At 42.8% G+C, this 19,740-nt stretch overlaps 1 protein-coding gene and 1 long non-coding RNA gene across 3 annotated transcripts in view; one reads left to right on the top strand and one right to left on the bottom strand.

The window, feature by feature from the left end:
• The window catches only part of mnta (MAX network transcriptional repressor a), a 96,891-nt gene extending 80,120 nt beyond the window's left edge, over positions 1 to 16,771 (bottom strand). The window contains exons 1-2 of the mRNA XM_068008354.1: positions 16,180 to 16,771; positions 3,552 to 4,062 (exon numbers count right to left, since the gene is read on the bottom strand). Coding sequence (XP_067864455.1) covers positions 3,552 to 4,062; positions 16,180 to 16,249 — 581 coding nt within the window. The 5' untranslated portion in view covers positions 16,250 to 16,771. The remainder of the gene's footprint in view (positions 1 to 3,551; positions 4,063 to 16,179) is intronic.
• A 21-nt stretch (positions 16,772 to 16,792) lies between these two features.
• LOC137345015 (uncharacterized) lies at positions 16,793 to 19,432 on the top strand. Of its 2 annotated transcripts, none has more exons than XR_010968533.1 (3): positions 16,793 to 16,906; positions 19,005 to 19,089; positions 19,165 to 19,432. It is a non-coding gene; the product is annotated as an uncharacterized lncRNA (long non-coding RNA). The 2 variants fall into 2 exon arrangements; XR_010968532.1 differs by lacking the exon at positions 16,793 to 16,906 and adding an exon at positions 16,919 to 17,150.
• Positions 19,433 to 19,740: the final 308 nt, after the last annotated feature.

The raw sequence follows: 19,740 nt of genomic DNA, 5'->3' as shown, positions 1-19,740 counted from the left end.
AAGACTGGGTGAAGCGAGAACTTTATCCCTCTGAAAGATGAATGGAGTGATTCTGGTTTTGTGAAGAATGGGTGACTGTGAACGAACCCGTTGAAACTTAGGTTCTGTCACGGAGTCCGATTGTGAGCTGTACAGCTGCAGCAATATCTTGCAAGAAGGTCCCTGCTGAGAATTGGGACCCATATTCCCAACAATAGACTAGCTGTTGCTCAACATAATGCTGCATTATGTAAAGCCATTTGCTGTCTAAAGTAGAAAACTCTTGGAGTCATTCTGTCAAGAGTTTATAAAACAAGGGAAAGGAGTAGTTGGTGATCCAATCAAAGGATATCTATTTGGATTTGCAGGGCAGTGCTTTGAAGCTTACAATTAAGGTTAACGGTTTTCTAGAGTGGTGGGCATCTCTAACTGATGGACAACATGCAGCTTTGGGCATCCTACTGCTGAAGAACATACTATATCAGTAATGAACCTTTAAGGAACAACCAGTAGAATATGTCAACTGACTATGAAAGAATTTCAAATCCACCTTATGCATGTGTTGGCCTTTGGGTCTTTGGCTAGTCCACTAGAACAGGGACCTCGGACTTCCCACGGACTAACAGAAGCCAAATGCCCAACAGGCAAAAATTCATAAGCTCTCCATTTTATTGAGAGATTCCCAGGTGCTTTTGTGGGAGCAGAAACATTCACCTCATTGATGTGGAAAACAGCCACTGACCATGGCCAAAACATCAGATCGTTGTTTGCTTTTGTATCTTCCTTAGAGATTTATCAATGCATTTCAGCATCTCCTATAGAATGCACAGATGGCCCCAACTGAAAAATTGCTGGTGTATACTTTAACATTTGGAGGGTCTTCATCCTGTTCAGAAGACTGGAAAAGTCTGGTTTGAAGAAATCGCCCCAAAAAGTGCCAAAGAATCTCTGTTGTGTTCCTTCTGCCAGTGGCATAAAAAGGGATTCAGAAAGCTGAGCAGTTCTTCATGTGTGGTTGATGGTCTGAATGGTTCAAGAGTTTAAATCCTTCCTTGTTTCTTTTTCCTGGATATTTAAAACATTTTGTTATGGCATAGTCAAATATAATGAAATCACTGAATGCCTTCAATGTTGGACTCTCCAAAAGTCAACCAAGAGGCTTACTTTTGAATGGGCTTTAAGAGTGCGTGCAAGCTCTATCTAATTGTGGAATTCTCCACACTTTTTGGATATGCCATTTATAGCCTGGCCTTTAATTTTCATGCAGATGCCAATTTGGAAGCTTTGGGAACTTTCATGTCACAAAGAGCACGAGGAGAGTCACCTCTCAGAAAACACTGAACAATTACACAACCAGACTTTCTGTATCTAAAGCAGACTGAGAATTCCAACATTTTACCGATAATGAAATACATCTGTTCAATGCAGTATTACAACATTATTATTTGGCAATCTAGAGGACAACAGCTCATCTTTAAATACTTTCTAAAACCTTCTAATTTTTATTTATGATGATGCAGTATTAAAGCGTGTTGTAGCTATTTATCTTTAAAGCTGTCAATCAGTGATTGCGACTGAGACCACAAAGCAAGTCTTTAATCCCCACCGTCCTCACATAACTGATGAACTTTAATATAAATAGCTATTTTGGCATTCCTTTCTAATTAAAGAAAATTGTGCGGTAATACACGACTGACTTCAATAAATGAATCGACTTTATCTGTGTATCTCCAGACAACACTTTAAGCCGACAGGATACATCATTCAAACCAGGTAAGGAACACTGTGCCAGCTTTACCTCAAAGACTAGAGTACATTTAATATGTAGAGCATTTCATTTGACTTTTCCCATATGAAGTGTATTAGTTCTCGACAGCTCTAAGATTTCTTTGCATTCCCCATACCAAAAGTCCTCTTCCAGTGCTGTCACTGGGCGTATTTGGTACCATCACAGTGTAGGAAGAAAAGTGACATGTATAATACACTTCCTGTGTACCTGAATTGTTCCTCCCGCTATCCAGCATTTAACCCCAGTGCTATACAGCTCAGAATCCTCCCTCCCTCTCGAAACAACCCAAGTTTGGGGGGGGACAGTATCTAGAATTGTACTGCTGCTTGTTTTTCCACAGTTGAAGCGAACACCGAAGCGTAAATCTCCCATGTACGTGCCACAGCGAGGAACCTCAACCGTCACAAGCGCGTATCGGAAAGTCACGGGCACCGTCGCAATCTTGCAGCATCGGTGGCTGTGGTTGAGGTGCCTTGTCGCTGGTGCATACTTGAAACGTAATCATCAGTTTAAAAATTCCACACGCCCATTTCAATAAATAGTGACACGACTATGATTTGTAGCATTTTCTTTTCAAAATGTGCTTCTGTAGAATTTACTCAAACCAATCCAAGGACTTACCTTCACCAGAGCAAATACAGAAAAACACATTCAGTAGTAAGTGCCTCCAAGTATTGGATGTTTGAAACTATGGGGAGAATTTTAACCCCGAGAAAGGGTGGGTGGGAAGTTAAAATAATACAAATTCCCAGCGTGACCACAACCCGGCTCTAACGCGGCCACTTCCAGGTTTAAAGGAGGCGCGTTTGGATGCATGCAGTCGATAATTAGTGCAGGCGGGCGGGTACTTATTGGACCCGTTTACCTGATTATGAGATGTTAGTTGATTCTAAATTGAATTTAAGAGACTTCCTAATTTACTGCCTCCAGCATGGATTTCCTGGACCGTGGGAATCACGGCAGGTAAAAGGAGGCGAGATGGGCCGGATCAATAAGGTAAGTGCCTTTTTGCACTGCTTGTGGGCCAGGAGGCACAGGAGGGCTTCCCCATGGCTCACTAAGCTTACCTTTTAAACACCTGGCCACCCCCGCCAGCCCCCTCCCCACCTCGATGTCCAATGCGCCCAAACGACCCCCTACGATGTTCGACTTCCCCCACCCACCCACCCACAGAATTGCCCCCCCATCCAAACCCTGAAGACCCTGATTCTTCCCCGACCTCCCCCAACCAACCCCGAACTCTCCCCGGCTGCTTTCCCGCCCAACAGGCAACGAGCCGGTCAATCTGGCTGGCTGTCGGGCGCGAAACCTGTTGAAAATTTTTAAAGACCGTCAAAATCGCCACGACATGTGGGAGACCCTTACTTTCGGGTTTCCCGGCTGAAAGTCACTCCCCTCCCCACCGCCCCCAGCTCTCTTCCTGGCTCGGAGTTAATATCCAGGTCTACATATTTACTGTAGATAATTAAAACAGTGCAGATCCAGATGGTTTACAAACTGCATCTATTCTTGAAAAAGGACAATCTGATTAAATTTCTCAAACTGCTCAAAATTGGTAATTGTAAAGAGCCTGACAGACTCTCAACGCTGCTGCTAGTTTTCATCACTCTCCCCTCCTCCCCACATTTAGACTTTTAGATCTCATGGCTTGCAAGCCAATGATTATTTAAAGTTCTGTGAAGGTTAAATATAAAGATCAGCTAGAAATCCAAATCATTATTTCAAAACTGATGGGCTACCACAGACAATTAGAGTAATAGTAATTAGTATTGTTGACACACACCCTCCTGGCCTTCTCTTTTGATCCTGGGGCTTTCCATCATCCATGGGGCATGGCTTAAGGCCACTTGGCTGCTGCGGCAGGGGTGACTGCTGGATGACAGGATGTGATGAGATTGCCAACATTGAACTTGCAAACTGCAGGGGCGGGCTGCTCACCAACGGTGGACCAGGCTGTGGGTCAGCGAGCGTAGAGATTGGAGATCGATGGAGCACAGGCGGGGACCGGGAAACTTCCCTGATGCTGTTGGTGGGGCTCGGGACCGGCTGGTGACGCTGTACGATTTGGGGAAGAAGCGGGGACGGAGCCAGGGAAGGACTGACCACGTGAGACACGACAACTGTGGTAGCAGCAGCGGGAGGAGGCAAAGGTTTCAGGACAGGAAGTGCAGGAACCGCTTGGAGTTCAGGTTTAACCTCTTCTATGTGAAGCACATTGTTGACTCTTTCCAAGTCTGCTTTTCTTCGTTCTGGTTCTCTTTCCAAAAGGAGCTTGTCTCTTTTCTCGTGTTCTTCTGCAAGTTAAAAGTACACAGAGAAATTAGACCTATTGAATGTGACACAATGATTGCCTCCTCCCTTTCTATGTTTATAGTCTACCTGATCGCCAGAATTAACATTCAAAAGTGCATAGTAGTTATGTGCATCATTTTAGCAAATTATCCATAGCAGAATTTCAACCCCAAATTCCTTAAGAACAACTTTATCAGTTATTTCAGCCATTAGGGCACTTGCCTATTGAGCAGGGTAAGAATTATTGCTGTAAAATATTCCAAATTGAAACCCCCGCCCAGCCCACCCCCCACGAAAAGCACTGACTCACGGTTCAGTGAATGCCGGCTGCTCTCCAGAAGTGGCCATATGGACAGAGTACTGGCAAGCTATTCAACTACAGGGGCTCACAGGCAAGCTGCATCCTGTCTTCATTCTCTCCTGATGGCTCAGTTGGTAAAGGCAGAATGTTAATGAGCCATACAATCCAGGAAGGTCCGGGTTTGAACCTTAGTTTGTGATATGTTGACTGGCCTCAACCAAGGTGACAGTAGTGTCTAAAATACCCTGGAGAAGAGGAAAAATCAGCAATGGCTTCCACTGATGATCAACGTGTGTGTGTGTGTGTTGGTTGCTGCAGTGTGAATGGATTTTAGGGTTGAATGGAGTGCAGTCTGTACCAGGTTCAGTTTGAGTACCGGTTGGAAAATCACTGCGCCACAATTCACCCCTGTAGCTTCGTACTCACAGCTGCAACATTGGGGGAGGCACTGAGGAAAATTAGAGACTGTACACAATGCTCCAGCTATGGCCCAACTTAGGTCTTGAATAAATTCAATATTACTTCCTTGCTTTTTTATTCTATAGTGGCCGGCTAGTGATTAGGAACAGGAACTCTGGCTGACTTATCCCCACGCACCCCCCCACCCCCCCACCCCAGCCTATAGATACTCTGACCAATTGTAACCCCACTGCCCCCAAACCACTGCCACATTGGCTGTAGATCAGCTAAATCAGCACAGACCTGGGAGCCAACCTAAAAACTTTTGGACAGTGAATTTATTAACTGGACCATCCGGGGAGTTACAAACCTGTTCATTTCCTCCTGTAACCAATACAAAGGGATACATTGCTTCTACACCATGTGTAGAGAAACAATGTAACACAGTAACTTCCCAACACATGCAGTAAAATCTACTAGGCAGCAATTGACCTGTCATTCAGTCAATTCTACCATCATATCCTCAAACTCAGATTGGAAATGCAAGGGGGAAAAAGAAAAAACTTCTGGGTCTTAATATTAATTTAGTCCTATTGAAATTAATTGGTAAAATTCATAGACAAATCGCATTTGCTCTAATTAGGTATGCTCTTAAGTGGATTGGCCTGGGTATAAGACAACTACTCTGACATCAATGTATCTTCAGTTGAGCTCAGTTTGTATCTGGAGATATCTGTCCGCTATCAGCTTTCAAAGGGAGAGTGAATATTTGATAAGAAGAGTTGAGTTCACAAAGGCATTAGAACTCCTTGAAATAAAGACTCATTGAGTTGTCTCCTACTCTAACTCATTCTTTCCCTGGATCTCAAAATGGTGGAACTGCTTCTTAATTCCTATCCTCCCCTCTCCGCACCCCCCACCCCCTCACCCCACACACCCCATCCCCTCCAAGTCAGATGGTCATGGGTTCAACCTTCACTGCTGGACTTAAGCACATAATCTAGGCTGACACTTCATTGCAGTACTGAGGAGGTGCTGCTTCATCAGAGGTGCAGGGTTAAACTAAGGCCCCATCTGCCTGTTCAGGCGGATGTTAAAAATCCCATGGTAACATTTGAAGAGGAGCAGAGTTCTCCCAGTGTCCTGGCCAACATTCCTCCCTCAATCACACCCCCAAAAAAAACCAGACTAACTCGTCATTTGTTTCCTTTGCAGCTTGTGGGACCTTCTATGTGCAAATTGGCTGCCGTGTTTGCCTACATAACAACAGCAGTAATCAAACTTCAAAAGCAATTAATTGGATGTGAAGCCCTTTACAATATCTGGAGGATGTGATAAGTTGCTACATAAATGCAATGTCTGTCCTACAACATGCTGGTTTCTTAAAACCCAAGTTCAGTGTCACATCACCACTACTTCTTGATTTAACTCATATTTATAACTTTGATGGCGTGCTGCACTTTGAGATTTGGCTCCTCACCGAGTTTCTCAATTTTAAAAAAAACTGAGCACTGAACGAGCACGGAAGCCATGGTTGAGGTTTTTGCTGCCAACAAAATAGTTCTTTCTTTAAAAAAAATTGGTGATAAAACAGACTTTTCCTTTCAAACCGGGCTTCTCAGTCCAGAACAAAGGAACCAAATGACTGGGTACAAAATACATTATCATGGGTTGTCATATGTTTTTCTCCTTAGTAAAGAAGGTAAACTGACTGAAACTGAAAGGCAGTGTGGTTCAGATCTGGTGGCTGTATTGTTTGTGTGGCTGTCATGTGATTGCTGGGCTGCTATTCTGACACTTATCCAACAGCAAGAACTTCCCCCTTTTCTATTCAATCCACACACCGCATTAAATAAGTTTAATTTTGTCCCCTAAATTTCCAATAGTAGCAACCCATGAGCTTACTCTCCTGAAGATAAAAGAACTTGCATTTATACAGCGCCTTTCAGGACCTCCCAAAGCACTTTGCAGCCAATTAAGTACTATTGAAGTGTAGTCACTATTGTAATGTAGGGATTCTTTCTTCTTTTCACTCTTATTTAGTTTACTGCTCTCAGTCTTCCCTTCCTATTTTTTTCAAAACCCAGGATTGGCGTCACAGAATGACGACTATCGTTTGCTTCATGTTCTCTCCAGCTCCTCAATCTTTGGGGTTCCCTGTGCTATGGGTCTTGGCCCTTCACAGCGGTCTCTCAAATGTTTTGATAAAAGACCCAATGCTGTGGGATGTTCCAATCTGCCAAGCCCCCTTAAGAGGAAGTTTCTTCAGTTCTTGGTCAATGCCAACAGGTGAGGCACTTCAAGGTGGTGGACCATCCTTTTTGTAGGTTAGGTAGGAAAAATTATGACAGCTCATTACGCGCTGAAGGAACTGCACCTACTGACCAATAAGCATGACTGTAGTATTCCTGTTACATTTAGATATTTGGATTTGGACATTTGCCACTGATGGGATTTTGTTGGTGCTGTATTCACAACATAAAGGTGCCAAAATCAAACTAGCTGCATTGTCACCACCATGGTGGTAGCCAGGAAGTGGGACAACTATTGTACCAGCTCAATTACAGCTGAAAGAGGCTGTGTAGAGATGACAGCACTGGAGGGAGAGGAAGGGCAATGTCGAACTACAGAATTTTATATAATGATAGCATTAATATAGCCCCAAAACTCAGTCGATCCCAGCTGCTGAATAAAGACAAGCTGCAAATATATCCTGTGGTACTGCTCGTAGCAAGTCAGAAGATACAATGCTTTAGAATGACTGGAGCATTATGCCATGGAATGAACAATGTATTATTGCAGAGTGTATTGACACTACTGCGTCAGCCAATGAATTGCACTGTGTCAGCCAATGAATTGGAGGCGGGACTTACAGCAGGAGTCACAACAAAGTCTATTTACTCAACAGAGTCTGTTTAAACAGCACACTACAGCAAACAGTCTACAGAGTCTATTTAAAAAGAGTCTCTTCTAACTACAGCAAACAGAACTCATGACTGAAACTGCAGCAACCTCTCCTGATAAAAGGAGGGTGATTTCTCCAGCAAAATGCAGTGAGTGGAGGATCGTTACATAATACAAACTGATTATTTCTCCAGCAAAAAAGCAGTGAGTGGAGGATAGTTACATACAAATTATGTGCGTTATATCAATCCTAGTCCCTTACAGCAGGTGTGATTGGGTAATTCCCCTGTCAATCATCTCCATTCTGGTCGGGAATAGTGGGGCCACAATATGCAGCCGTATTATTCTGCTGCAATGGTAAGGCTTTTGTGGCCTGTCTCTTTTAAGGCCACAAAAGTTTAATTACTGAAAGTAGCACATCCTGAGGTCATTTAGAGGTTAATTGCTGTCAGTAAGGAAAGTTTTTAATTTGGCAGGCGCTAGCAAATTCCCAGTTCCGGGTCAGAAGAAACTAATATGAAATGAATGCCTTTCTTCTTTTTATATACATTTGAGTCTTTCAAACGTCTCCAAAATGCGACGGTTGTGCACTACATAATATAAACGTGTACTTCAGACAGACCCAGCACTGCACTCGATGCCATCAGTCCCATTCTACCTCTGAAGAGATTATCCACACAAAGCTAACTGGAATGGTTCTGTTTTTTCATGTCAGAAATGCCAACATTTCACAGAACTTCATCGTGTAAACAAAATATGTAGCAACAGGCTGCTGAAAAGGGAAATAATCAGAAAATTACTCAACTAACTCACATAAGTTACACGCTTCAGTCACACTTTTGACATTTGATGTACCGTCAATTCAGGCAGGTAAGACAAGAACATAGTATTTACCCAAGTGTCGGTAATAGGATTATTCTATTTATATTTTTGTACCCATCGGGGTGAGGGACGCCACTACTGAGGAATGCAATCCCTTTCACACTTCTGTTGTGTAGTATTGGCACCAGCCACTTCTTGTTCACAGGGTAAATTCCGAGTAAAATTCTCTCTACACTGCACCAATCGTGGGCCTTAATTCCTGTCCCAGGAGACCTTCCCCTTCACTGGAATGAATCTTTCCAATACTCACTCCAGCCATTCATCCACATTTCCAACATTTCTCTGAGTGAGGCAAGAGATTGCCAAACTGTATACAATTTTCTGTTGTGTATCCACGGCTACCGGTTGAGACCACTTAAAGTCCTACAGCAACCCCCCGCCCCGCCCCAGGTCATAAAACTCATCCCAAAGTAACAAAAAATGCTAGAAACACACAGCTGTTCAGTTAGCATCAGTAAAGAGAAAAGACAGGTTAACGTTTTGGACAGTGTCTTTCTTTCTACGAATGGACCTTGACCTACTGTGTGTTTTCAATATTTTCTGTTTTTGTTTCAGATTTACAGCTGTTTTCTTTTTACTCTAACAGTCTGAGTTGAATTCAGAACAAGAATAGTGAAGGATAGCATCCCAACATACTGTGCCCCCATCTCTCAGTTGGATTAGTCTTAATTGTTTTATTACCCAATTATAACCACACACAGGGTTAGAAATGCAATGGGGTTTACTTTAACTATCAGAGAGATGCAATGATTTACTTTAACTATCACATGACCATGGGTCACTCTGGTGCCTAGATAACTGTCTGCATTTTTAAATTGTATACATTTATTATGGTACAGTTAAAAATATGTGGAACCTATGTTGTCGCTGACCTTGGTGTGAGAGTATATGAGGCAATGTATTATGGTAGGAGGGCGCTCACTCATGGCACGGCCCTCCAATACCCACCCAAGTAGCCGTTTTTTACATTTGTATCAGCAGGTTAGTCGACCAAAGTCCACATCATGGATGCACCTGGTCCTGTCCACACACGGGCACACAGACTTTCCAAGTGGTGGCAATAAGGATCAGGAATCCTGGATAAGCATTTATTTCTGAGCCCAGAGAAGTCAAGACTAATTGTAGCACCCATATAGCCCCTACCCCCGGACGTGACTAGCTAACTCAGCACAGGCGATGAATCAAAAAGACTTGGACCCATCTTGGCCTGTATGGCTCAGTACAACACTGGGCGGTGCATTTACTCACTAAGTCATCAATTTTTATTATTCTTTCCTCCTGAGAGCACTGACCTGTGGTGAAATATGTTTCCCTGGGCTCAAGGCATGCTCCAATGCTTCACCCGAGTGGCCATTATAGACTGTGAGCACCAGCAAGACAGTCAACTGTGGAGGGCATCACAGCTGAGCCCTAATTCTCTACGTACCACACACATTCTTTCCATCACTAGACGGTAATCAGGAGCAGGATCCCTGGCTCATTCTTCCCCCTCCCTGGTGCTGAGCTAATTTTACCGCAACCAACTGGCACTCCAGCTGAGATCAACTAACTCAGCACAGAGGAAGAATCAAACCTAGAACGTTCTTGATCCAGTTGGCTCAGTTCCACAATGGATATTACATTTCTCAATTAGGCCATGCTGGCCACGTGGTCTAACGGATAAGGCATCTGACTTCAATGCTAACTGTGGTGATAGCAGACGATCACAGGTTCGAGTCTGGTCTTGGTTGTTTCGCCAAACAAAAACGTTGCCATAAAGCTATCCCAACTGAGCCATAAAGTGGAGCATTATCATCTTTTTTAGTGGACTTAGCTTTGTTGAGTAATTCTTGGGTAAAGGTTACTCACAGACCAAGATACAAAAAATATGTTTCCCATTAGTCTGTAAACAAACCAATTATACGGCAAATAATGATAACAACTGCATTCTACAAGGAACCCCAACCCAGATGTGAGTACATTGAGCAAGTGTCCATCTCCCAGACTCCACGAAGCTGCACTTCCAATAAGCTTTGTATAACAGTCATGAGACAATTAAGAAAATGACACCATGAGGAATATGAGGTAGTAGATAATTTCCACTAATTAACATGCTCCTAGTTAAACTCCCTTTAAGAACAAATCTATTCTTTATTGCAATCATTTCTAACTCTACTTCATAATATCAGTCATTAGAAGTTAGGGAAAAAAAACTTTTTTTTCTAGTCGTTGATAGAAAACATGAATTTTGAATCCTTCCATCCCTCTCTAAATCTCTGCATAGCCACAATCACAGCATCTCTGTAATAACCTCCAGCCCTATGATCTCCAACCCCCACTGATATTTCTGTTCCTCTGACTCTCTTGTACAGCACCCCCCATCCCCCTCTTCACCCCACCATTGGCGGCCGTGCCTTCAGCCCCCTAGGTCCCATGCTTTGAAATTCCCTCCCTAAACCCCTTCGTCACACCATCTGTTCCTCTTCCTTCTTAAAATCCACCTCTTTGATCAAGCTTTTGGTTATTCCTCCTAATATCTCCTTGTGCTCGGCATCCATTTTCCCCATGCCTTTGTGAAGCATACGTTTCTACATTAAAGGTGCTATACAATTGAAAGTTATCATTGAATCGTATAATGTCATTCAATAAGGGGATAGCAAAGTGGTACACATTTGTGCTGACGTTAAAACCTCTTTTTTTTCCCCTGCTACCAAAAGTGTGGCAGTATAGAGTGAACGGGGATGAAATTCAATCAGCCGAGCTCCCATTCTTGGCTGTGTTGCTATGTGGAGGCCAGGAAGCTCCTCCTCTCACAGGATGGAGGTGGAAAAAGCAGAGAGAGACACTGAGTCACCCCCAAACCACTGTTGCACACCATCTGAAGTACAGTAGTGATGAGAAGCAGGTCTCCACCCAGCCGTGCTCTTACTCCAAGTGATGTATATCCTGAGCAGGGAGAAAAAGGGAAAGGGGAAAAGAGGGCTTTTACACCTTACCAAAAAAATTAAACGAGTAAATGGATCTCTTGACATTTCTAGCTAGGGAAAATACAGGAAGAAAAATCCTTTACTCCCTTTTAGGACTCTTCCTGTACAATTTTTCGTCATAACACACTGGAAAGTACAACCACAAAGACTAGCACCATTACAACCAGCCACGCTACTATTTCCAGGTTATTCTTCATGGGTGTTGACAACAATAGCCCTGCATTCAAAAGTAAAAGATTAATAGACTGCTGCACTGTACAGCATTTTAGAATGGAGAGCAGGCTATGGACTGAATTGCAGAACATCATGCAGTGCAGGAACATTTTAAATCACATCATATACACTATATGCATAGGATACAATTCCTTTGTCCAACATTAAGAATAATGTACAGCACATTTTTTTTTAAATTCAATTTTGACATAGAAACATCAATGGCTCAAGCCTGTATTTTTTTTCTTTTCAACCGTCTACAAGCAGCAGTGAACATAGCTAAAGCACGATGTTTTATTTAAATTACATTCTTGCAGGTTTTTTTGTCAGGGAAGATATTTTCTCCAATCTTCCCCAAAGCCACATGATTCCCCAGCACAAAACACATTCAGGTAAGGCATCTTCCTACAGGCCCTGCAAATGCTGCTTTGTAACCAGACACAAAGAGATAGACAATAATGCCTTTGGGTGTGGAGTGGGGGGAAAGAGAAGAGGTAATTTCCCATTTTTCTGCTTCACACTCGCCTCTACATCTTCCCTCCATCAGACAACACACTAGACATTGAGAATTATGGACACAAACCTGTGTTTTACTACTCTGTAAACACAGCATGCTAAACACCTGCTCCTCATAGGCACACTTCTTTTTCCTCAATGGGAGCACATGCACTGGCAACTTTAGGGTACTTTATGATCCTGATCTTGGTCAAACTGATCAGTATTTAAGCTTTATGGACCCAAGCAATTGCTGCACAAGGGTTGGACTGTGCTCTGTATCTCAGGAACTAAGAGCACAGCAGATCTTCCCAGAATATGCTGGTAATACTGCAAGTTGGAACTCTTACAGAACAAATTAATAAGTTTGTTTGGCAACATTTCATGCAAGTGAATGAGTAACTTTGTTTCTGGCAAAGACACCATCCACTCAACAGGAGGCAAGTGTAGTATTTTCCAGGATTTTGTGCTTTATATCCATGCTGTCGTATATACATCCAGTGTCAGAGAATGTTCTTTATTCTGCTGATACTATCCCATGTATAAGGGTGCTTCAACATTACAACTTCAAAGTTTTTTCATTTTCTCTTCAGGTCAGGTGTAACACAGCCAGAAGATGTTTTTACTGCTGACATTGGATGTTTAAAATGTGAAGAGTTCCATTCCCAGCACTAACATCCCTCAGCTTGATGAGCATTTTTAAAAAAGTTTTATATCCCCCCCCCACAACTAAATCTTCTTCCCTTACTCTTTCTCTCCTTAAGGTGGTGAGTCTGACTGGCTTAAGGTTCAGTGAATGCCAGGGAAACCCTTGGCTATTGTGCCCAAATAGCTAGTAGGTGTCAGCTGTGGCTCGGTTGTACACTCTCACCTCGGAGTCAGAAAGTCATGGGCTCAAGCTGCACTCCAGCGACTTGAGCACAAAATCTCGGCTGACACTCCAGTGCAGTACTGAGAGAGTTCTGCACCGTCAGTGGTTCCATCTTTTGGATGAGACATTGAACCAAGGCTCTGTCTGCCCTCTAAGGTGGAAGCAAAAGATCCCACACCGTTATTTCAAAGAAGACCCGGGGTGTCCTGGCCAATATTTATCCCTCAACCAACATCACAGAAACAGATTATCTGGTCATCTATCTCAGTGCTGTTTGTGGGAGCTTGCTGTGAGTAAATTGGCTGCCGCGTTTCCTACATTACAACAGTGACTACACGTCAAAAAGCAGTTAATTGGCTGTAAAGCACTTTGGGACGTCCTGAGGTCGTGTATAATGTTATATAAATGCAAGTTCTTTCGTTCTTATCATTCACAAGCCTAGAATGCAAGTTCTGCTGGCTGTTTCATCAAGGTTGTGGGGGCAGAGGGAAATCAGACCTAAGCCCCATCCTGTTCCCAACTAACATCCACACTTTCCAGCAGAGGTGACTGGGCAATCAGGGGTGGAAGCCCAGGTTGATTCTTCCCCTCTTCCTATTCCAGAAAGACAAAAGCCAGTTGTAGCCATTCAGCTGAGATCATAGAGAGCCAAATCAGGGCGCTACCTAGTCTGCTTTGCTCACTGTATGGAATATACCTATCAAGTCGTTTTTGGTTGAATATTTATTTTTAACCTGCAAGTGAAGGAATACAGAGCCTGAAAAGGTGAAATAGCTGAATTAGCACAAAGTATTTTTGCAGCAGAGCAGTGCAGTCAAACATGACACACAGGTCTCCCACTGTCTGCTCCCAAATATAAATGAACCCCCCCCCCCCCCACTACAGACAACCCACCAGCAAAAATGTGGGTCTAAGGATCTGCTCCAGTTGAAACAAGCTGGCGTTGACCATTTGCATCCCTCTGACAATCAGCAGACAAAATAAAAGACAATGTACAGATGTCATCGTCCTGGGAAAGAATGTTTAAAAATGATAAAGTGGAAGTGCATGTATTCAATTTTAAAAGGTACTCGAAGATTGTGTTTCAGGAGAGAGATTTCGATGAGCCCACTCTCCGACTTTCCCACTACACACCAGGAATCTTTCTCTGTATGTGTGTTGGACTCCGCTGTGTCACGTGGAGAATCCCGAGTACAAACTCAAAGGACCGGCTTCTCATATTTGATCTCACTGAAACCCGCAGCCTAAGCCCCCCAAAGCACTTCTGCTGGCCAGGGTTTTTGATGGGCCTACGATGTTGGCAGCTCCCTGACTCCAGCTTGTTTACACCCACGAATGCAGCTGACGGAGGGAGGGAGACCTGCAGGTGTGGCTCTGGCTGATCTGCTATCATGTAAAAAGTGCCTTGGATTAACGACTGTGTACCTACTGAGATTAATGCAACTCCCTCACACTGGGATTAATAACCCCTCTTGGCCATTCCCTCCGGTTACGCCATCAACACCCACTTTTTTTTAAAAAGAGAATTAATAACAGTATAAACGAGTATCAAAAGTGAAGGCCACTTACAATTAAAAAGCACGGTGAGACTACCAAACTCACTTCCGAATTTGGTGTCTCAGAAAGGGGGAATCCTCTCTGACCTAGGGGTGCAGCAAAATTATAAACCTATTTAGAAAAACGGGGTTTGTGGTTTTACCACACCTGGGGCAGAGAGAAAATCTTAGCCCATGAGTGTTAAACAACACTATGGAGGGTATTTATTTCTCCCCCTTAAAAAATAATGTTTTAACCCATTGTATCAATGATTTTTCAGCATTCTTTAAAAACTCTACGTTTAAGCACTATACACGCGTTAAGCTATGTTACTCTTCTATCATTTGATTTAACCGAAAAGGTTTTTTTGTTGAGGATGGTTTGGTGGTTACAAAGCAAGACTACACATGGCGTATTATAGGTGGAAGGGGATTTAATAAGACTTACTGTCTCATCACTGCCCACGTCCACAAGGAAATATGACTGTGTGACAGCAAGCTGGAATTTAAAGGAAAATCAAAAGCGGATTTGCATGCTGTAAATCAGATCAAGGGAGTAGACTGCTTGATGCTCAATCAATCGACAACTGAACAGTTGCAACAGAAATCGTACCACGATATGTACATGTATAATACAAAATATCATTAGACAGGTTAAAAAGGGTAACAAGTGGGTCTGAAATTTACAAGAGGCAGGCTCGCCCCGACGCACGTGGTAGTGGGGAGGAGTCAGACACGTCACCCCGAACAAAATACACTGCTACTATTATTAACAAAAGCTCGTGGAGATAGGGCTCGGGAGATACCAGTAGCCCGGCTCTGCGACATCCTTCAGTACAATGTATTTCCCTCCACCGTGCCTCTCGTCCCTTGTTGCATTCAACAATCGGAGAATATCCGATTTATTAAAATCGTGACTGTTGAACATTGCAACAAAAAAAGGAACCACTGAGTATCATATGACACCCCATGTGCCACGACGCGTCATTATGCAAACAGACTACAGTATTTTTGCACGTCTGCCTCCGCCCTGCCTCTGGAAAAAAAAATTCCTCACACATGAAGTGGAATCGGCTGCTTTTGGTGTACAGTACAGCTTCGATCTGACGGTGTTATCCAACATCCGAACATTTCCACGTGTCAATTTTATTGCTAATGTGTGGGTTTCCCACTGTACATACCCTACTAAAGAAAAATAAATGTTCCTGTCAGTTACATCCGATTGCTAGAATGATGCCGACTGGTAATTTCTCCCAATTAGTTTACGCTGCTTTACTGAAAAAGCGACATTTCATATAAGAGGACTATTTTTTTTAAAATCTCAATTAAAATGATCGGGTTCTGTTTTCCTGCCAAAAACATTATTTCAATTCGTAGTACCATCATATGTAACAATAAAAATGTAACACCCAAAGTGTAACAGTCTAAAGAGGATCATGTAACAAATGAGAGGCTACACGGATTTTCTGGAACCCGAGCCAGCACAACAAGAAAGAGACAAGCATCCGCATTGGTCAGAGAGAGAGAAATGTTACATCCATGCGCTCTCTTACCACGTGTTTTCTGTTGTTGCGCCTGCCATTCCAAAAACCTCGCAGCTTCCAGCAGCGTTTCGATACTCATGCTCGATCCTATCAATCACTTAAAAAAAAAACTGGGCGATTTTTTTTTTCTTTTTTTTTTGCGGTTGGGGGGCGGGCGGCCAAGAAAGAGAGGAGGGGGTTTACGTTTTAATTTGGTTGCCTTATACAGGCCCAGTAGACCAGATCAAAGAGAGAACGAAATATCCTTTAAACCCCCGGAATCTTCCAGATGAGGGAGGGAGGGAGGGAGAAGAGGGGAAAAAAAAAGAAGTCTCAAGATGGCGCAGTATACAGCCCCAAAAATCCAGTAATCACAACAAGCGGTAATACTGCCCACTAGCAGTCCGACGCAAACTACGTCCTAGATCTTACACCGAAACGGGAGATGTTTTAAAATAATGTTGTTTTAAAACTCTTCAATTCCTGGCGGCTCTTTTTTATAGAATCGGGTTCGAACTCATTGCGGAAGCGCCGCGTTCCAGCAATCCGACGTTAAGTAACAGTCCGAAGGCTGCAATGTAGCCAATTGAATCAGAGTGTTCGACAGAAATTCACCAGTGTTTCCAAACAACCAGCACGGCACGGAACCGTGCTGCTCATTTACATCTCATTTGATCCGCCCCGACAGTCACACCAATCGCGCTGGAGAACAGCTTAACAGTAGTATTTTCACATGGACGCCCATCTGCGTTAATCTGTAGGAGGTTTTATTAAAATTAAGCGACGACCGCGGTTATTGAAAATAACTTTTTAGCTGTTATTTCCGGAGACGATCCCATTAATTTAGGGTTAGAGTTACTGTTATATATAAGGGCGCTTATTATAGAGGATTCGTGATTGTTAATGGTCTTTTGAATATATGTGTGTCTGTAACATAGACACACGGACACGTTACTTGACTGGTAATCGCAGCAGCCCAACGTGCTCGCTATGCTCCACAGGTTTGTGTGTGGGTTAGAGGGGACGTTCTTGGGCTATCTGTGCATAAAAATTGCAACGTGATCATGCATTTTTGTAAGAAAAGTACAAAATGGTGGCGCTTCGGACTCGGGAGGGTGTGGTGTTGGGAGGCAGAGGATGCGGAAGAGTGTAAAATCGTGTTTGACAAAACAGCAAAAGAACAACGTGGTGAAGGCGGAGCTTGGATCAAACTCGACGCGTGATATTTAAAGGGGTGGGATCTGGCTCTGGATTCTAGCCATGGTCAATTACAGGTCGACTCGTGGAATAATGTTCAAGTTTCAGCTAGTTCCTTGCGGTACGGTTCCTAACTATCTGCGCGCTGGTGGACAACGATCACGATGTATTAATGAGGCAGAATTTTCAGTAAACACATTATTGCAACAGGCGAGAGCACGGGAGAAGAGGGGTGGTTTTAACCTCGACAACTAGACGTCACAAACGGCAGGCACATTTTCCTTAACGCTTTGGGTGCTGAAGGAGATTTAGAAAGGAGTAACAGAACACAATCTAAATGCTGAAAGGCATGGGGGCACGAAAGTTGTGTTAAATCAGTAAATATTTAGTAATAAATATAGTCCCTTTTACCAGTTCTTAGGACGAATAAAATTCTAGCTTTGGACAAAAATCACAGATTATGACGAATATTGTTTGGTCTCAGGAAGACCGGAATAAACATTCAGAATTACATCTGGCTCCTTTTGGAAAAAAATCCAGAATTCCCAAAGCTGAAAGTGAGCCACCACAGAATTAAATGTTTACAGTAATAATTTTATACAGTGACTCAATTACAGTTCTGCAAAACAACAATCCCCTTTTTTAAAATCAAATCATGCAACTGAAACTTAATCTCAGCCCCATGATTCACTGCTGCCCTTGGTTCTGTTTATTTATTTATCAATGATGCCCCACCAGCTTATTCTGAAGGTGTTGGGTCATGCTTAGGGTAGGGTTGAATGGCCAGCAGATGACTCAAACAGTCATCCTTAATATGCCTGCAGGGTAGTAGGACTAATTGGACATCTCTTTCAAAGAGCCAGCACTGGCACGATGGGCCGAATGGCCTATTTCTGTGCTCTATGATTCTATTATATACTTTCCAGCAGGGTTCTCTGGACGATGATCAGGAGCAGGTAGTCTGGCTATTTTTGTCCCTCCCGACCATGGGGGTGCTAAGATCAAATATAGCCCCAGCTAACTCAACATAGATCAGGGATCAAATCTTGAGTCCTTCATGCTCTGTATTCCTCCTCTGACATCTATTTTAAACAAAACTTGTCAGCCTAGGCTGCTCTCCCCACTGCTTTTTCAATGGATCTAGGGCTGGTGGAAGTGAAAAGCAACTTGGAGACGCACTACACTGGATCCCCACTGCTTTCCACTGGCTGGTCCAGGGGGTGGGGTGCAACTGTGTCTGCCCATCTGTGGGTGAGTTGTAAAGTAAATGTATGCAAACGAGATACACGGGCTCTGGCATGTTTCCCGCCATCGCACTGCTGGATGCAGTTTTATAAGGTGGAAATGTAGTACCATGTAATGTTCAATGTTTTATTCTGCTGCTAAGGTGAAGCTATGTCCCTCTAAGGCCACAAAATCTAATTGTTGTTAAGTAAACCGAACCTCAAGAGAACCAGAGTTTAATTGTTATTTGGTGAGGGAACCCTACAGATTGGAAAATGTTTGTAAGTTTCAGGCTGCAGGTCAGAAGCTGATATTACTGAAGTTCTGGGTTCTTTTGAATCATTTTCTTGCCCAATGCCTGATAACAGTTTCCCTAAGTGGGCTATGTCCTTTATGATTTGAAATCTGCAACTTTTTGCTTTCTGCCCCCACAGAGAGCATGGACCTGAGGATAATTGTGGTACTGCTACTGGATTTTAATGTAGTCAGTCTTGTGTGACGTTCTCAAAGTCACTCCAGGTAGGTGGAAATATTACACACAGAATAGTGATCTGACAGGTTAAAATAACTAATCAAATTTATTTACATTCTCAGATGGAGCTGTAAAATGCAGAGAATTAGACTACTAAGAGTACAAGGCAACACGGATTTCAAACAAAGTTCATCAGAGCTCTCATAAACCCTTCTCCACCAGTTAAAACAATCTTTTGGAATAAAATAGACAAATCAGACCGATACTCCAATTCCCTTTGATGTGTGAATTAAATAAATCTTAAAATGTCCATGAATCTATACTCCAATGATTGTATCTAAAAATATTCATCTGATTGCTCAGCTAGAGAAAGCTTGTACAAAACTTAAATTACAATAATGCAATATTTTGTCTGTTATGAATCTTTTTCATCTTAGATGTACAAAGCTACACCCTTAACACCAATGACACATTAGGTTGATTTGGAACATCTCATCTGGTTGCTTTCACACATAACTACCAATTAAGACACAAAACAAAAACACATTTTATGTCTCTTATTACACAATGGCAAACTTAATATAAATAATTCTGAATTTAATGCCAGGAATAAAAACAAAAAATGCTCAGGAGATCAGGTAGTATCTGTAAAGTGAAAAGACAGGTTATGTCAGTGGTGTTTTCTTCAGCAGAACACC

Source organism: Heptranchias perlo, chromosome 28 (assembly GCF_035084215.1).
Source record: "Heptranchias perlo isolate sHepPer1 chromosome 28, sHepPer1.hap1, whole genome shotgun sequence".
Lineage (NCBI taxonomy): Eukaryota > Metazoa > Chordata > Chondrichthyes > Hexanchiformes > Hexanchidae > Heptranchias > Heptranchias perlo.
Note: the sequence above shows the minus strand (reverse complement) of the source record. Positions and strands in the feature narration are given on the sequence as shown.